Source organism: Pelodiscus sinensis, chromosome 15 (assembly GCF_049634645.1).
Source record: "Pelodiscus sinensis isolate JC-2024 chromosome 15, ASM4963464v1, whole genome shotgun sequence".
NCBI lineage: Eukaryota > Metazoa > Chordata > Testudines > Trionychidae > Pelodiscus > Pelodiscus sinensis.
The window spans coordinates 25,564,377-25,577,714 of NC_134725.1; the positions used below are offsets into that span (position 1 = coordinate 25,564,377).

General features: G+C 40.1%; 1 protein-coding gene across 19 annotated transcripts in view; it reads left to right on the top strand.

Annotated features, from left to right (window-relative positions):
- The window catches only part of RIMBP2 (RIMS binding protein 2), a 185,512-nt gene that overhangs the window by 136,341 nt on the left and 35,833 nt on the right, over nucleotides 1-13,338 (top strand). For 11 of the 19 annotated variants that reach the window (XM_075898436.1, XM_075898437.1, XM_075898433.1 and 8 more), the window contains 3 exons: nucleotides 3,889-4,047; nucleotides 10,495-11,196; nucleotides 12,878-12,995. In XM_075898436.1, the coding sequence (XP_075754551.1) occupies nucleotides 3,889-4,047; nucleotides 10,495-11,196; nucleotides 12,878-12,995 (979 nt within the window). Of the gene's footprint in view, nucleotides 1-3,888; nucleotides 4,048-10,494; nucleotides 11,197-12,877; nucleotides 12,996-13,338 lie in introns of those variants that run through there. The other 8 variants (XM_075898442.1, XM_075898443.1, XM_075898444.1 and 5 more) reach the window with 2 other exon arrangements.

The window sequence follows — 13,338 nt, forward strand, 5'->3', positions numbered from 1 at the left end:
CTGGTTCAGTGCTCTAGTGAGCACCTGGTTCAGTGCTCTAGTGATGATTCAAAGGGACCCAGGGACTCCAGCCACTACTACGGCCGCAATAACAGCAATGGTGGCCTCTTTGAATCACTGGGCCCTGGAGCAACTGCCCCATGGCTCACTCTGTTGGCAGGCCTGACCCAAGCATATTGAAATTCTACGCAGACCTACACACAAGTTACAAATATGGTTACATTTACATCTTTCCATTAGATGATGTTAAAAACAAATTTGGAGGGAGGGGAAGAGGGAGGAAGGAAAGAATGAAGGGAGTGGCAATCACAAATACAGATTAAAATGCTATTAATGGAGATGACAGCTATAGTCCCTTTCTATAACTGTGTTAACATACTTTATGGATTTTTTAAAAATTTCATTTGTGATTAAATAGATTGCATCCCTTGAAAATCAAACTAGTCACTGGATCTGCCACAGACTTCCTGTGTGATTTTGAATAAAGAAATTATTATTTTAAAGTCTAACTACTGTTAAGGGTGTGCATGTGTATTTCCAGGATGGGTGGGGGGAGGGTCTCAAACACAATGATTTTTTTAAAAAAAAGTATATTTAAATTACAAAAAGCAATATCTTATTATATATCACTTAGATTCTTCAATATTTTGTAACAAATTAATTGCCAACAAAGAATGTAATGGCATAATTTTTGCTTACATAAATTTGAGCTGATTGCATTACATGTCATCTTAGTAAATTCTAACACATCAATTAGAAGATTTTCATTAAATAATTGGTGTGTGTTTAATAGACTCCTCTGTTATTAAAGTGACAGCAGATAAGCAGCAAAGAGCCTGCTATGTAGCTGTGAAGCTTTGCTCTTGCAATAACAACTTTGACCATAAGAATGGCCATTCCAAGTCAGACCAAAGGTCCATCTCGCCCAGTATCCTGTCTTCCAAAAGTGGCCAATGCCAGGTTCTGCAGAGGGAATGGACAGAACATGCAATCAAATGATTCAGCCCCGTTACCCATTCCCAGTTTCTAGCTAACAGAGGAAAATGACAACATCCCTTACCCATCCAGGCTAATAGCCATTGATGGACCTAAACTCCATGAATGTATCTAGTTCTTTTTTTAATCATGTTGGAAGTCCTGGCCTTCACAACGTCCTCTGGCAGGGAGGATGAAAAAGATTAACCATTCTGAGTTCTAAGTAGAAAGGCACAGGAAGCAGGGCCAAACCTTGGATAATCTATACGCTATCACAAGTGTGGATCTTAGGAACACTGCTGCAGCCCCTGACGAACTCCCTTGTTTGGCAGGGCTAACTGAGAACAAGGTTTGTTTCACTGAAATTGGACTCAAGACACCATTGGAATAGTGTGGCTGAGAGTGAGAGCACCTGAACAAACTCTGGGAGTCTGTCATTTCATCAATGAACTGAAAGCATTAAATCATGGAGCATTACTTTCTTAAAATTATCCCTCCTGTCCATGCAGCTGAGGGAAATTGAAAGGATCTATGGATTTTAACCCAATCCTTTGGATAGCAAAGCAATAGAGTGTTTGTAAAGGGGCTGGCTATCATGGTCCTGAATAATAACAATACTTATCTTCTATACACAAATCACAAAGTATTTTACAATGGAAAGTAAGCATCATTATCTGCATTTAACAATAGGGGATGTAGAGGGTCCTAGAGCAGAAGTAACTTGCCAAAGTCATACAGTAGATCAGCAGCACAATTGGAAATAGAATAATAGCTTTCTGTCTCCAAGGCCATTGCCTGATCTGCTCGGCCAAGCTGGCTCCCATATGTAATGAAAGAAGGATTTTAGCATTAATAAACATCTCATACATCTGAGACATACTGCAGAAATACACAATAAGATCTCTTATACCATTGTCTAGGGATAAAGTGTGTGCAAGTCTGCTGTAATATTTGGAAAGTGAGCACATTGTCACTTCAGAGCAATTGCTTTATGCAGACATTTCATTTCTGGAATTTTACAGCAGTTTATTGACAATTCATTATGGAATTATAGGAACTGATTCTTGTCTATGAAAATTATTTCCTCTTTAGTATTTCTTCTGGGCAAATACAGTAACTTCTGCTCCTTGGGAGTCTAGTATTTCAGTAATTTATTCTCCAAAAATTATTTTTCTGCTGCAGATAGGCAGGGCTCGCCGAACTGCAGCGAGCCCTGCTCGCCAGCTGCGCTGTCTGGCGATCTGCGCATGCGCAGATCGCCCGAACCCAGCTCTTCCGGGTTGTAATCTACTTGCCACGTTATTTGTCGAGCCCTGCAGATAGGTGTACTCCTGGAAATTGTCTCTACAATGTATAGTACTGCTCCCTTGATGCTAAAGGTGGGACTGAGCTATGTAGTTCACTATCGCTATTTGGATCCTAACCTTTGGTCTGGCCTATTACAGAGATGGGGGGCTAGATCTTTATCTAGCATAAACCAGTGTGCACTGGAATACACCAGAAGAAGATCTGTCTCATGGATTTAAATTCAGATTTGGAGCCACATTTCAAATGTCAAGTATATTCAATGTGAAATTTCTGTTTGGACCTATCCCTATCTTTAATTTCTATGCTTCAGACTTAAATTGTCTATAAAGATCTGTACTTTTTTCCTCATTTTGAGAGAGGGAACAGCACACCTACAGGATAGGCAGATGTTATCTGCTACAATGAGATTTGCATTTTAGTTTTTACACAGTGCACATGCAAAATTTTTGGGCACATATTTTTCAAGTGGGTTCAGCATGATTGATTGTACAAGCCGATGAAACTGCTTAAAGATCTTATTCCAAAGTGTGATTTTGTACAGATTAGATGCTTCGTTTTAAAACTCTACCCATAGATGTAGAATCACGGTAAACTTTGGTTTGTTATCTGGAGTCTGGCTATAAATCATGACATCAGTAACAGAAAAGAAGAATTTACCAAAATTATTAAATGTAACACCAGCTATCCATTCCACCTAGCTGAAAGCACAGACAACTTAATTTAGTGGAACTAACTGTAGAAGGATATTAGAATACCAAAGTGAATTAATTCATTGACCTTCATCATCTAGTGAAAATGTACAATATAGAAACATTATGTAAGAACTAACTGGTGCTGTTGAAATCATGTAAGGTTTAGTGTAAGATATAGCAAACATCAGATATAACAATGAAGAGTAGCTGATGTGCAAATTAGAATTAATTATATTAACTAGACCCTTCACCAAACGATCAGGAAATCCACTGACAGATGTAGGGCCTCTGAAAATCAAGGGGGCTTTTTTAATCAGAGCCTTGTGCAATTTATAGTGCAGTAGACATGCAAGTGTAATGGTGCCCATTGTAGGTCCTCAAGCCAAGATTTCTGGATCTTAATATGATCACAATAATAAAGCTCTGTATATTATCTAGCTGCTTGGGCTATGTCTGCACTACACTGACGTATTGGGAAAAGGTATGCAAATTGCGCCTTCTGATAATTTTTTTGGAAGAGGCTTTTCTGAAATTTGGCCTGTCTATATTGTGCCAAATTTCGGAAAAGCCTCCTCTTTCGCAAGAGCCATTCTTCATCATGAAATGAGGAAGACAGGGCTTCCGAAAGAGTATGTCTACTCTTCCACAAAGAAAAGTGTAAGAGCAGACACATTCCTTGGATGCAGCAGTGTTTTTCCGGGATACCTCTGGTATCCCTCCCCCCCCCCAAAAAACCATAGTGTAGACATAACCTTGATGGTTACAGAAATTTGCACCAGATTAGTGTGGCTTTACACAAGGTATGACTGCAATATTCAAGCTGCCAGTTGCTGCCATGCCCCTCATTTGTGGGCGCACTGTCACTTTGGATTTTAAACACAGCAGTCTTTTTTCTTTCCATTCCGTCTAATAGCCACACTACAGCCACGGCGAGGAGTATAACACAGAGAGCAGCAGGGGCTCTGACTTGTCTGATATCATGGAAGAAGATGAAGAAGAGCTGTACTCAGAGATGCAACTTGAGGATGGAGGAAGAAGGCGAGTCAGCGTTACATCACACAACACACTCAAGGTAAGAGTGACTGAAAAGGAGGACTTACACTTCAGAGAAGGGCAAACTTAATTAATTCATTTCCTTCCCTTCCTTCCTTCCTTGACGCTATCACTTTGTTTATCTGCTAAAGACTCTACAGTTCGCTGACCAGTTCTGGTATTCATCATGTAGAGTCCCCCTTATGGAGTCCTCTTAATTCTCTGGTATTAGCCAAGAGCTTCATATAATGAAGACTGTCCTTGGGCTATTAGGAAATTATGTGTTTTGCTTCAGATTTGCAGGAGGGCAGTCTTTCCTTCCAACTGTGCTGCACTACCTTAGATTAGCATTCAGACCCTGAGAGAACTTCTGATGTGCGCATACGTTTGCATTTACGTACACACACATTTTTGTATTCAAATGTATTAATGACCTGGATGTAGGATAAATTGCACCCTCAGCAAGATTGTGGATGACACTAAGCTAGGAAGAGAAGTAGATACATTGCAGGGAAAAGCAGGAGGCGGCTTCGGGTGCTCCCCCTCCCCCAGGCTGTAATTGGCCAGATCCATATGCTTGGTGGGCCAGATCTAGCCCACGGAGGACCTTTTGCCCACCCCTGTAGTAGGTGATTGGGCAAAAAGAAATCTGATGAGCTTCAACAAGGACAAGTGTAGAGTTCTGCACTTAGGACGGAAGAATCCCAAGCATTGTTACAGGCTGGGGACTGAATGGCTAAGTAGCAGTTTGGCAGAAAAGGACCTGGGGGTTATAGTGGATGAGAAGTGGGATATGAGTCAACAGTGTGCCCTTGTAGCCAAGAAGGAGAATGGTATATTAGGTTGCAGTAGAAGGAGCACTGCCAGCAGATCTAGATAAGTGACTATTCCCCTTTATTCGGCACTGGCGAGGCCACATCTGGAGTATTGCATCCAGTTCTGGGCCCCCCACTATAGAAAGGATATGGACACACTGAAGAGGGTCCAACAAAGAATAACCAAAATGACTTATTTTTTTCAGTCTTCACCGAGAAGTCTGATGAAGGCATGCCTAACATAGTAAATGCTAGTGGGAAGGGGGTAGGTTAAGACGACAAAATAAAAACAAAGAACAAGTTAAAAATCACCTAGAAAACTTAGATGCCTGCAAGTCACCAGGGCATCATAAAATGCACCCTAGAATACTCAAGGAGCTGATAGAGGAGGTATCTGAGCCTCTAGCTATCATCTTTGGAAAATCATGGGAGACAGGAGAGATTCCAGAAGACTGGAAAAGGGCAAATACAGAAAATGGAAATAAGAACAACTCAGGAAATTATAGACCAGTTAGTTTAACTTCTGTTCCAGGGAAGATAATGGAGCAAATAATTAAGGAAATCATCTGCAAACACCTGGAAGGTGGTAAGGTGATAGAAAACAGCCAGCATGGATTTGTAAAGAACAAATCATGACAAACCAATCTGGTAACTTTCTTTGATAGGATAATGAGTCTTGTGGATAAGAGAGAAGTGGTGGATGTGGTATACCTAGACTTTAGTAAGGCATTTGATACAGTCTCGCATGATATTATCAATAAACTAGGAAAATACAACTTAGATGGGGATACTGTAAGGTGGGTGCATAACTGGCTGGATAACTGTACTCAGAGAGTAGCTATTAATGGTTCTCAATCCTACTGGAAAGGTATAACAAGTGGGGTTCCGCAGGGGTCTGTTCAATATCTTCAACAATTTAGATATTGGCATAGAAAGTACACTTATTAAGTTTGCAGATGATACCAAGTTGGGAGGGATTGCAACTGCTTCGGAGCATAGGGTCATGATTCAAAATGATCTGGACACATTGGAGAAATGGTTTGAGGTAAACAGGATGAAGTTTAATAAAGACAAATGCAAAGTGCTCCACTTACGAAGGAACAATCATTTTCACACATACAGAATAGAAAGCGACTGTCTAGAAAGGAGTACGGCAGAAAGGGATCTAGGGGTTATAGTGGACGAAAGCTAAATATGAGTCAACAGTGTGATGCTGTTGCAAAAAAAGCAAACATGATTCTGGGATCCATTAACAGGTGTGTTGTGAGCAAGACACGAGAAGTCCTTCTTCCACTCTACTCTGCGCAGGTTAGGCCTCAGTTGGTGCATTGTGTCTAGTTCTGGGCACCGCATTTCAATAACAATGTGGAAAAATTGTAGAGGGTCCAGAGAAGAGCAACAAAAATGATTAAAGGTCTAGAGAACATGACCTATAAAGCAAGGCTTAAAGAACTGGGTTTGTTTAGTTTAGAAAAGAGAAGATTGAGGGGGGACATGATAGCAGTTTTCAGGTATCTAAGAGAGTGTCATAAGGAGGAGGGAGAAAACTTGTTCATCTTGGCCTCTGAGGATAGAACAAGAAGCAATGGACTTAAACTGCAGCAAGGGAGGTTTATGTTGGACATTAGGAAAAAGTTCCTAACTGTCAAGAGTAGTTAAACACTGGAATAAATAGCCTAGGGAGGTTGTGGAATCTCTATCTCTGGAGATATTTAAGAGTAGGTTAAATAAATGTCTATCGGGGATAGTCTAGACAGTACTTGATCCTGCCATGAAGGAAGGGGACTGAACTCGATGACCTCTCGAGGTCCCTTCTAATCCTAGTGTTCTATGATTGTATGATTAGGGGGCTAGAGCACATGACCTATGAGGAGAGGCTGAGGGATTTGGGCTTATTTAGTGTGCAGACGAGAAGAGTGAGGGGGGATTTGATAGCAGCCTTCAACTTCCTGAAGGGAGGTTCCAAAGAGGATGGAGAAAGGCTGTTCACAGTTGTGACGGATGGCAGAACAAGGAACGATGGTCTCAAGTTACAGTGGGGGAGGTCTAGGTTGGATATTAGGGAAAACTATTTTACCAGGAGGGTGGTGAAGTACTGGAATGGGTTATCTAGGGAGGTAGTGGAATCTCCATCCCTAGAGGTTTTTAAGACTTGGTTTGACAAGCCCTGGCTGGGTTGATTTCATTGGGACTGGTCCTGCCTTGGGCAGGGGACTGGACTTGATGACCTTCTGTGTTCTTTTCTAGCTCGATGATCCTATGAAATATTCTGTGAACATCCTCTCTATATTTCTGGCCGTTTTGGAATTACCTCCCCTCCCGCCCCGGAAGCCTTCTAGCGCATGCTAGTAAAGGATGAGAGGAATTTTATTCACTGCAATATGGATTCCCAATATCCTGGATAAAGGGCATAGTCCTTAATCTTGGTGTCACAATCACGAATGAGCTTCTGGAGCCATAGAAAATGATGGCAAACATATGTCAGGAATGAGGTCTCCAAATACTGCATAGGAAAATTCAACCTACAAGATGATTGTATTCATCTAATTAGAAAACACAATGCAAACACTAAACTTTCCCAACATAGAATTTCTATTTTGTGTAATATGACATACAGTAACTGCCTCTTATGTGCATACTTCTACTATGTTAAGATGCTCCTTCTTTAACAAGCCGTATCACTGAAACTATACAAAAACCTACAGGTGGTTCTTCCCACAACCAAAATATCATGTTACTAACAAACATTTAATACTCTTATGTAAACACATAGGCTGTGTCTACATTGGCGCGATCTTGCACAAAAGTGGCTGCTCTTGTGCAAAAACTTGTTGCCTGTCTACACTGGCCGCGAGTTCTTGCACAAGTACACTGACGTTCTAATGTATGAAATCAATGCTTCTTGCGCAAGAACTCTGATGCTCCCACTCAGGAATAAGCCCTCTTGCGCAACTGCTCTTGCGCAAGAGGCAAGTGTAGACAGGCAACAAGAGTTTTCTTGTGCAAGAGAGTGTTGACACGGGCATGGTTGCTCTTGCGCAAAAGCACATGCCAGTGTAGATGCTCTCTTCTGGAAGAGTTTTTGCACAAGAACTCTTCCACAAAAGAGTTCTTGCGCAAGATCATGCCAATATAGATGTAGCCATAGGGATCTTGTAACCATTGGTATAACTCACTCACTAGGCTAGTGAGTAGGCCACATGAATGGCCCACTGTCTCAATGGGTCACAAAACTGTTGTAGCCAAGATGGTCTCCTGAGATAAGATAGTTTTGCTAACTGCTCTTGCACATCAGCCTTTTAATCCAATGTAGAAGGAGCACAGATTATAACAATGTTGTGTGCAATCTGCATGCACCTCACTTCACGTGTCCTTGCTTTACATGTGTGTCACTTTTGTAATACCTATGAGGATGGAAATCAGCAGAATTTGGACTCTTGGTGCATGAGCAATAGTAAACAATATGTCTCATGGGCCACACATAGAGACCCAATGGACCTCATGCAGCCCATGGACCTTAAGTTGTCTATGACTGCATATATATATTTTATACACAGACCTAAAATGTATGCCATTTATAAAGAGATATTATCAAGTACGTTTCAGAAAAAAATGCATTCTTCTGTTTAGTATCTTCATAAAAGCTTGAAAAAGAAATGGCTCTCACTGCTGCTAGGCAAACACTGAATTATCCCTAAACCTGTCTGGTTCTTTATGAACCAGAAGCAGATTTACTACTACTATTTACATCCACATTAACAGTACTGTCAACCCAGCTCTAAACACAAGGACCAGATATTCAGGTGAGGTAAATCACTAAAGCTCCATTTGATGTCCATGAGTATATACTGATTTAATGCAAGCTGTGGATCTTCTCCAAGGTTTATTGTTAACATCTGCTAGTTGATTGGCTGTGCAGAAGCTGAATCTAGTAGGGCAGGGGAGTAAGTTTAGAATTTGGAGGACACTCACCATTGCATTTATGGTTCTAGAATTAAAATACTTGAGTGTCCCTCTTTTGCTAGATCCAATTCATCTTTATAGCTGCAGTAATTAAAAAAGAAACAGAAAGCATATTAAGCAAACTGAATTCTTTTAAATGTAGATGTGATTTGCATTTGAAAGTACACCAGCTCATGCACTTTGAACTATGATTGCAGGTAGCTCATTCCATTTTTTCTGTATCAAGTTTTGCCTCATGCAAAAGGGAAGTGTTCCATGTACAAATAAGTGACTTACTTTTGTGTACGGTTATTATTCCCTTCACTTGCCCACAATATGTAATTTAGAAGGAGATCCAAACTTGAATATTAGGTTGAGGTATCCATGAAACTTAAGGATGTTTAGAGTCTGATCAGAAGTATTTCTAATGCACATTTCTTTATATTTTTTCAATATTTATGACATCTTTTAAAAAAAGCTCTAGGAATACACAATTAAAATCTTTATTAAAAAACCCCCACACATATATCATAGAACCTCAGTGTTACAGACTTCTCAGAAATGGGAGTTGTTTGTAACTTTGAATAAAATGTAATGGTTCTTTGAAAAGTTTACAACTGAACATTGATTTAATGAAGTTTTGAAACTTTACTGTGCTGGAAAAATGGCTGTGTTCCCTTACACTGTTGCTACCCATATGTAGAAATGCTGCACGGGCCACTGCCCTTCTGTTCAGGAGTCCCAAGCTCATTGCAGTCATTAAGCTAAGACGGAAAGAGAGAGGTTGTATCAATGGCCAAAACAGAGAAGGGCTCCATAGTTCAAAGGCAGCGCCTCTTATCTTATTAATCTGGATATCCCAGTATCTGCTTCAGAGTACCAGAAAGACATATTTGCATAGGAACCTTCAATTACATGATTTTTTAAGCTAAAGTGTGGCTTTTATTGTAAGCTAGTCAGATTTTATCCAAGCCATGATAGTTAATACTTACATTTGGTATGTAAATAGACTTTTATAAAAGGTTGCTTGTCCAGTAATTAAGCAGATTTAGGATGCTATATCCAGTGTGGATCCAATGGCTGCAGGTAGCCCACAGTTCTCAGGGGGGTGCTTTTGTTTTTGGTGAAAGCCAAGGTTAAAGAGAGTGTATTTTTAAGAGGTTGTGGATATCATGCAAACTCCTTCTGACTTCATTCCTGCCCTGAATTTGCTGTCTTCAGCAGGATGGCAGTGTGGAGTTTCTTGTTAATAACCTAGGATGCTTTAACAGGTGCAAAGCAAGAAAGCTCTGCTGTAGAAAGTTTTCTGAGACATGCTCCACAGATGAAAAAAACCCCAGCTTGGCATAGCACACAAAGAACCCTAAGCAGTAGTGCCATATTCTAACTTCACTTCTACCCTCACCTGGCTAAACTTGTATGCAGCTTTTATTGCTTTATGTTAAATGCATGGATTTGTTCTTGTAAAAGCATCACAATATCAGCTGTGTTTGTACGGACCTCCTTTGTTATATCTGACACCAAGCAACTTAATCATGTCTTTATTTTCAGATTCCTGTTCAGAGCATGACATTCCCCTCACTGAATAAACTGCATGCCTTCTGTTTGCCATTGCTCTAAAACTAATTCTGTCTTTATTTTTCTTTCCTTCTCCCCCCTTTCCCTCCCATTTTATTTTTATCATGCATTGTTTGTTTCCCACCTATTTTTTAACATCACATATTGTTAAGGAATGCTCTAAGAATAGGACCACTGAAGCTGCTTTTTTGGAACAGCCTGAATTTTCACAGCAGATACACCACAGTAAAAGGCTTTTCAGTATCCCAGAAGTAGCCGAAGATGATGTTGAATATTCTGAACTATTGCACAAGCAGGCTTTAGGTGTGCCCTATAAAATGAAATCCAGGGTAGCTAGACCCTACAATCAAGACAAACAGCACACCTTCTGGTACCCATCCAAGCACAGGGTTTCAGCCATGGAGGATTTGACTTCAGAAGACAAAGGATATAACTACAGTCGATCCTTAACGAGAAGCCCTGACAGTGGACTAGACTGTGGAAGTGAGGAAGAAGAATCTCGTTTTAATTTCAGAAGTGCTTATGATTTGATTTCTGCCAACGTTACACCTACGTGTGCAGAGACTGAAAACTGTTCATGCAGAAAAAGCATAAGACCCTTGCTTGCTCGCAGGAAAACATTAATCAGGCAGAGCAGCATTGAAGAAGATTTTGGTGACATGGGTTCTTCCTTTACAGAGCCTAGAAGTGAGGAGGCCAAGACCAGTTATGAGAGGAAGTATGAGACTCAAATATGCAATAGAACAGATACCAAAGATGTCCAGCGAGCATGGAAGATCAACTTACAAGTGAATGACTCTAGGGCAGCTGTTCCACTTGCAGAGCCATCGCACAGAGATGCAGAAGACTCTCTGGTGTGTGAAATAAAACTTCCTTCTAACATCTGCCTGTTAAATCCGTCTCTTCTCTTTCTTTTCTCTCCCTCTTCCCACTTCTTTTGATTTTTTTTTCTTAAAATCCATCTTTGGGACCTATCTACTGGTGGTTGTTTTATTTCTTTCCTTTCCTCATGATTTTTTTATTTATTAAATCTGCATTTTGCTTCTCCATATTCTTTTGTATCACACTGACATCAGTTTAATTTGCTTTACAACAATGATTTCCCCACAGAACCAATTACAATAATTGCTGCTTTTGTTAAAGGACAACTGAATCTAAATTTTAATTAAGGGTTAGCTGAACTATAATTTTCCAGAAATTAGTTTAACTTTAAATGACTATCCGAATACTGTATTAAAAATAAGAAAATAGATTTTATTTTTAACTGGAAAAAACATTTTACCAATTTTTATTTTTATGGTCTGTCTTAAAGATTCCATTTTGTCATGTTGTTTTTGCTCTCCTCACTCCCAGATATGCAGGAATTGCTCTTCATCTTCAGTCCTTCTCTCTGGGCAAGTACAAAGAAATATCTCCCCCCAGTGACAGTGACCAAGCAAGCTTCTTGGAGTCACAGGATTCATCGTGTTTCCATTCTTCACCTACTTTCTGCACTGTCACGTCTTTGCCCTCTTTTTTAGACCATCTCTTCTTGCCTTTGAAGTTGCAGACTGCATCTCTGCATGAGATTGCAGGCAAACAGCTTCTTCCAGAGAAACAAGCCAATGTGGTGCCACATCTTAATCCACAGGGGTGACTCTGTGATCCTGCCTATTTTCATTTCAATATGTTAGTGCACAAGAGTGCTTCTGTGAACTTGCATCTTTAGGCATCCCTGAGCCCAAAGAAAACTAAACAGGTTTTTTACCCTCTCAGTTTGCAACTGTCCAAAGACTGGATGTCTCCAATCTAAGGTCCTGTGTAGGAGTAAATACAGCTGCTGCTTCACACCTACTCCAGTAGTTTATTTTGAATTGATCATTTAAGTTTTCCTATTAAAATTGGTGCCAATACTGCATTTAATCTCAGTTGTTGAAAAAGAGATCCTGGAAAGCATTAATATAACAACATTTATTGCAAATTAGTGAACAAAAAGAACACTAGCAGTGGTGTGAGGTGAAATTTGTATGAATCTCTTCTGCAAGTATTAGTGAATTGAAAAGCCTGTAACCACAGAAGGCCTTTTGAGAAGAGCAGTGTTCTCAAAGACTCCACGAGATTAAGGACATATGCTGATGAATGTGCTGCAAACTGTGCAAAACAAGATAGCTAAAAATCCAAATGCACTGACCTGAACAATCGTATTATGACCACATAGCTTTAATGCGAGTGGTTTTAGTCCTCTTCTGCGAGAGTTAAAAGTACTCTGAGCCAAGTTAGCAGCAACGACAAAGGCAAAAGAATGTTTCCAAAATTATTTTCTTTTTTTGTTCTAATGCGTGAGTGCTGTTTACAAACTGTGCGTGCCATTTTTTAGGGAACCATTTTCCTTTTGCAGGTTTAGAAGGCATCAATATAACTTTTCAGCTAACCTTTCAGTTAAAAACTATGTTTAGTTGCCTTTAGAGCTTATGTTTTGGACAGTGATTGACATTATTGACCTGCCATTTTAATGCACCCAGCTGTGTAATTTAAAAACCTGCTTTTGTTTTTTAGCTTTTAGGTAATCCAGCATCCACTGGACGACCTGACAGGGTGGAGCACACGGGTCGAAGGTTGTCTCATGCCAGTGGAGTCCCACAAAGGTCTCGACCAATGTTGGTCCCTTCTATTGGTTAGTTGGCCTGATTGGTGCATTTCTGTTCTTTACAACTGCTGAGCTGGGGGACTGGTAAAACAAATCAACAAAGCCCCAAACCCTTCAACCATAACTCTAAATCCTTTATATAAGGTGAACTAAGATTGAAACCAACTCTCTTAGGTTAAATGAGTGTACTGGAGATTCATTAAAGATCTGAACCAGAACCTGATGAAGTTCAGTGGGAGTTTTTCCATTGATTCCAGTAGGCTTTGGATCAAGACCTAGGCTTTGGTTGGTGATAGCTTCAATTTAAAACCCACAGTCGACAATTCATTCTTTAAAATAAGGTGTGGACATGCTATGAATATGATACCTA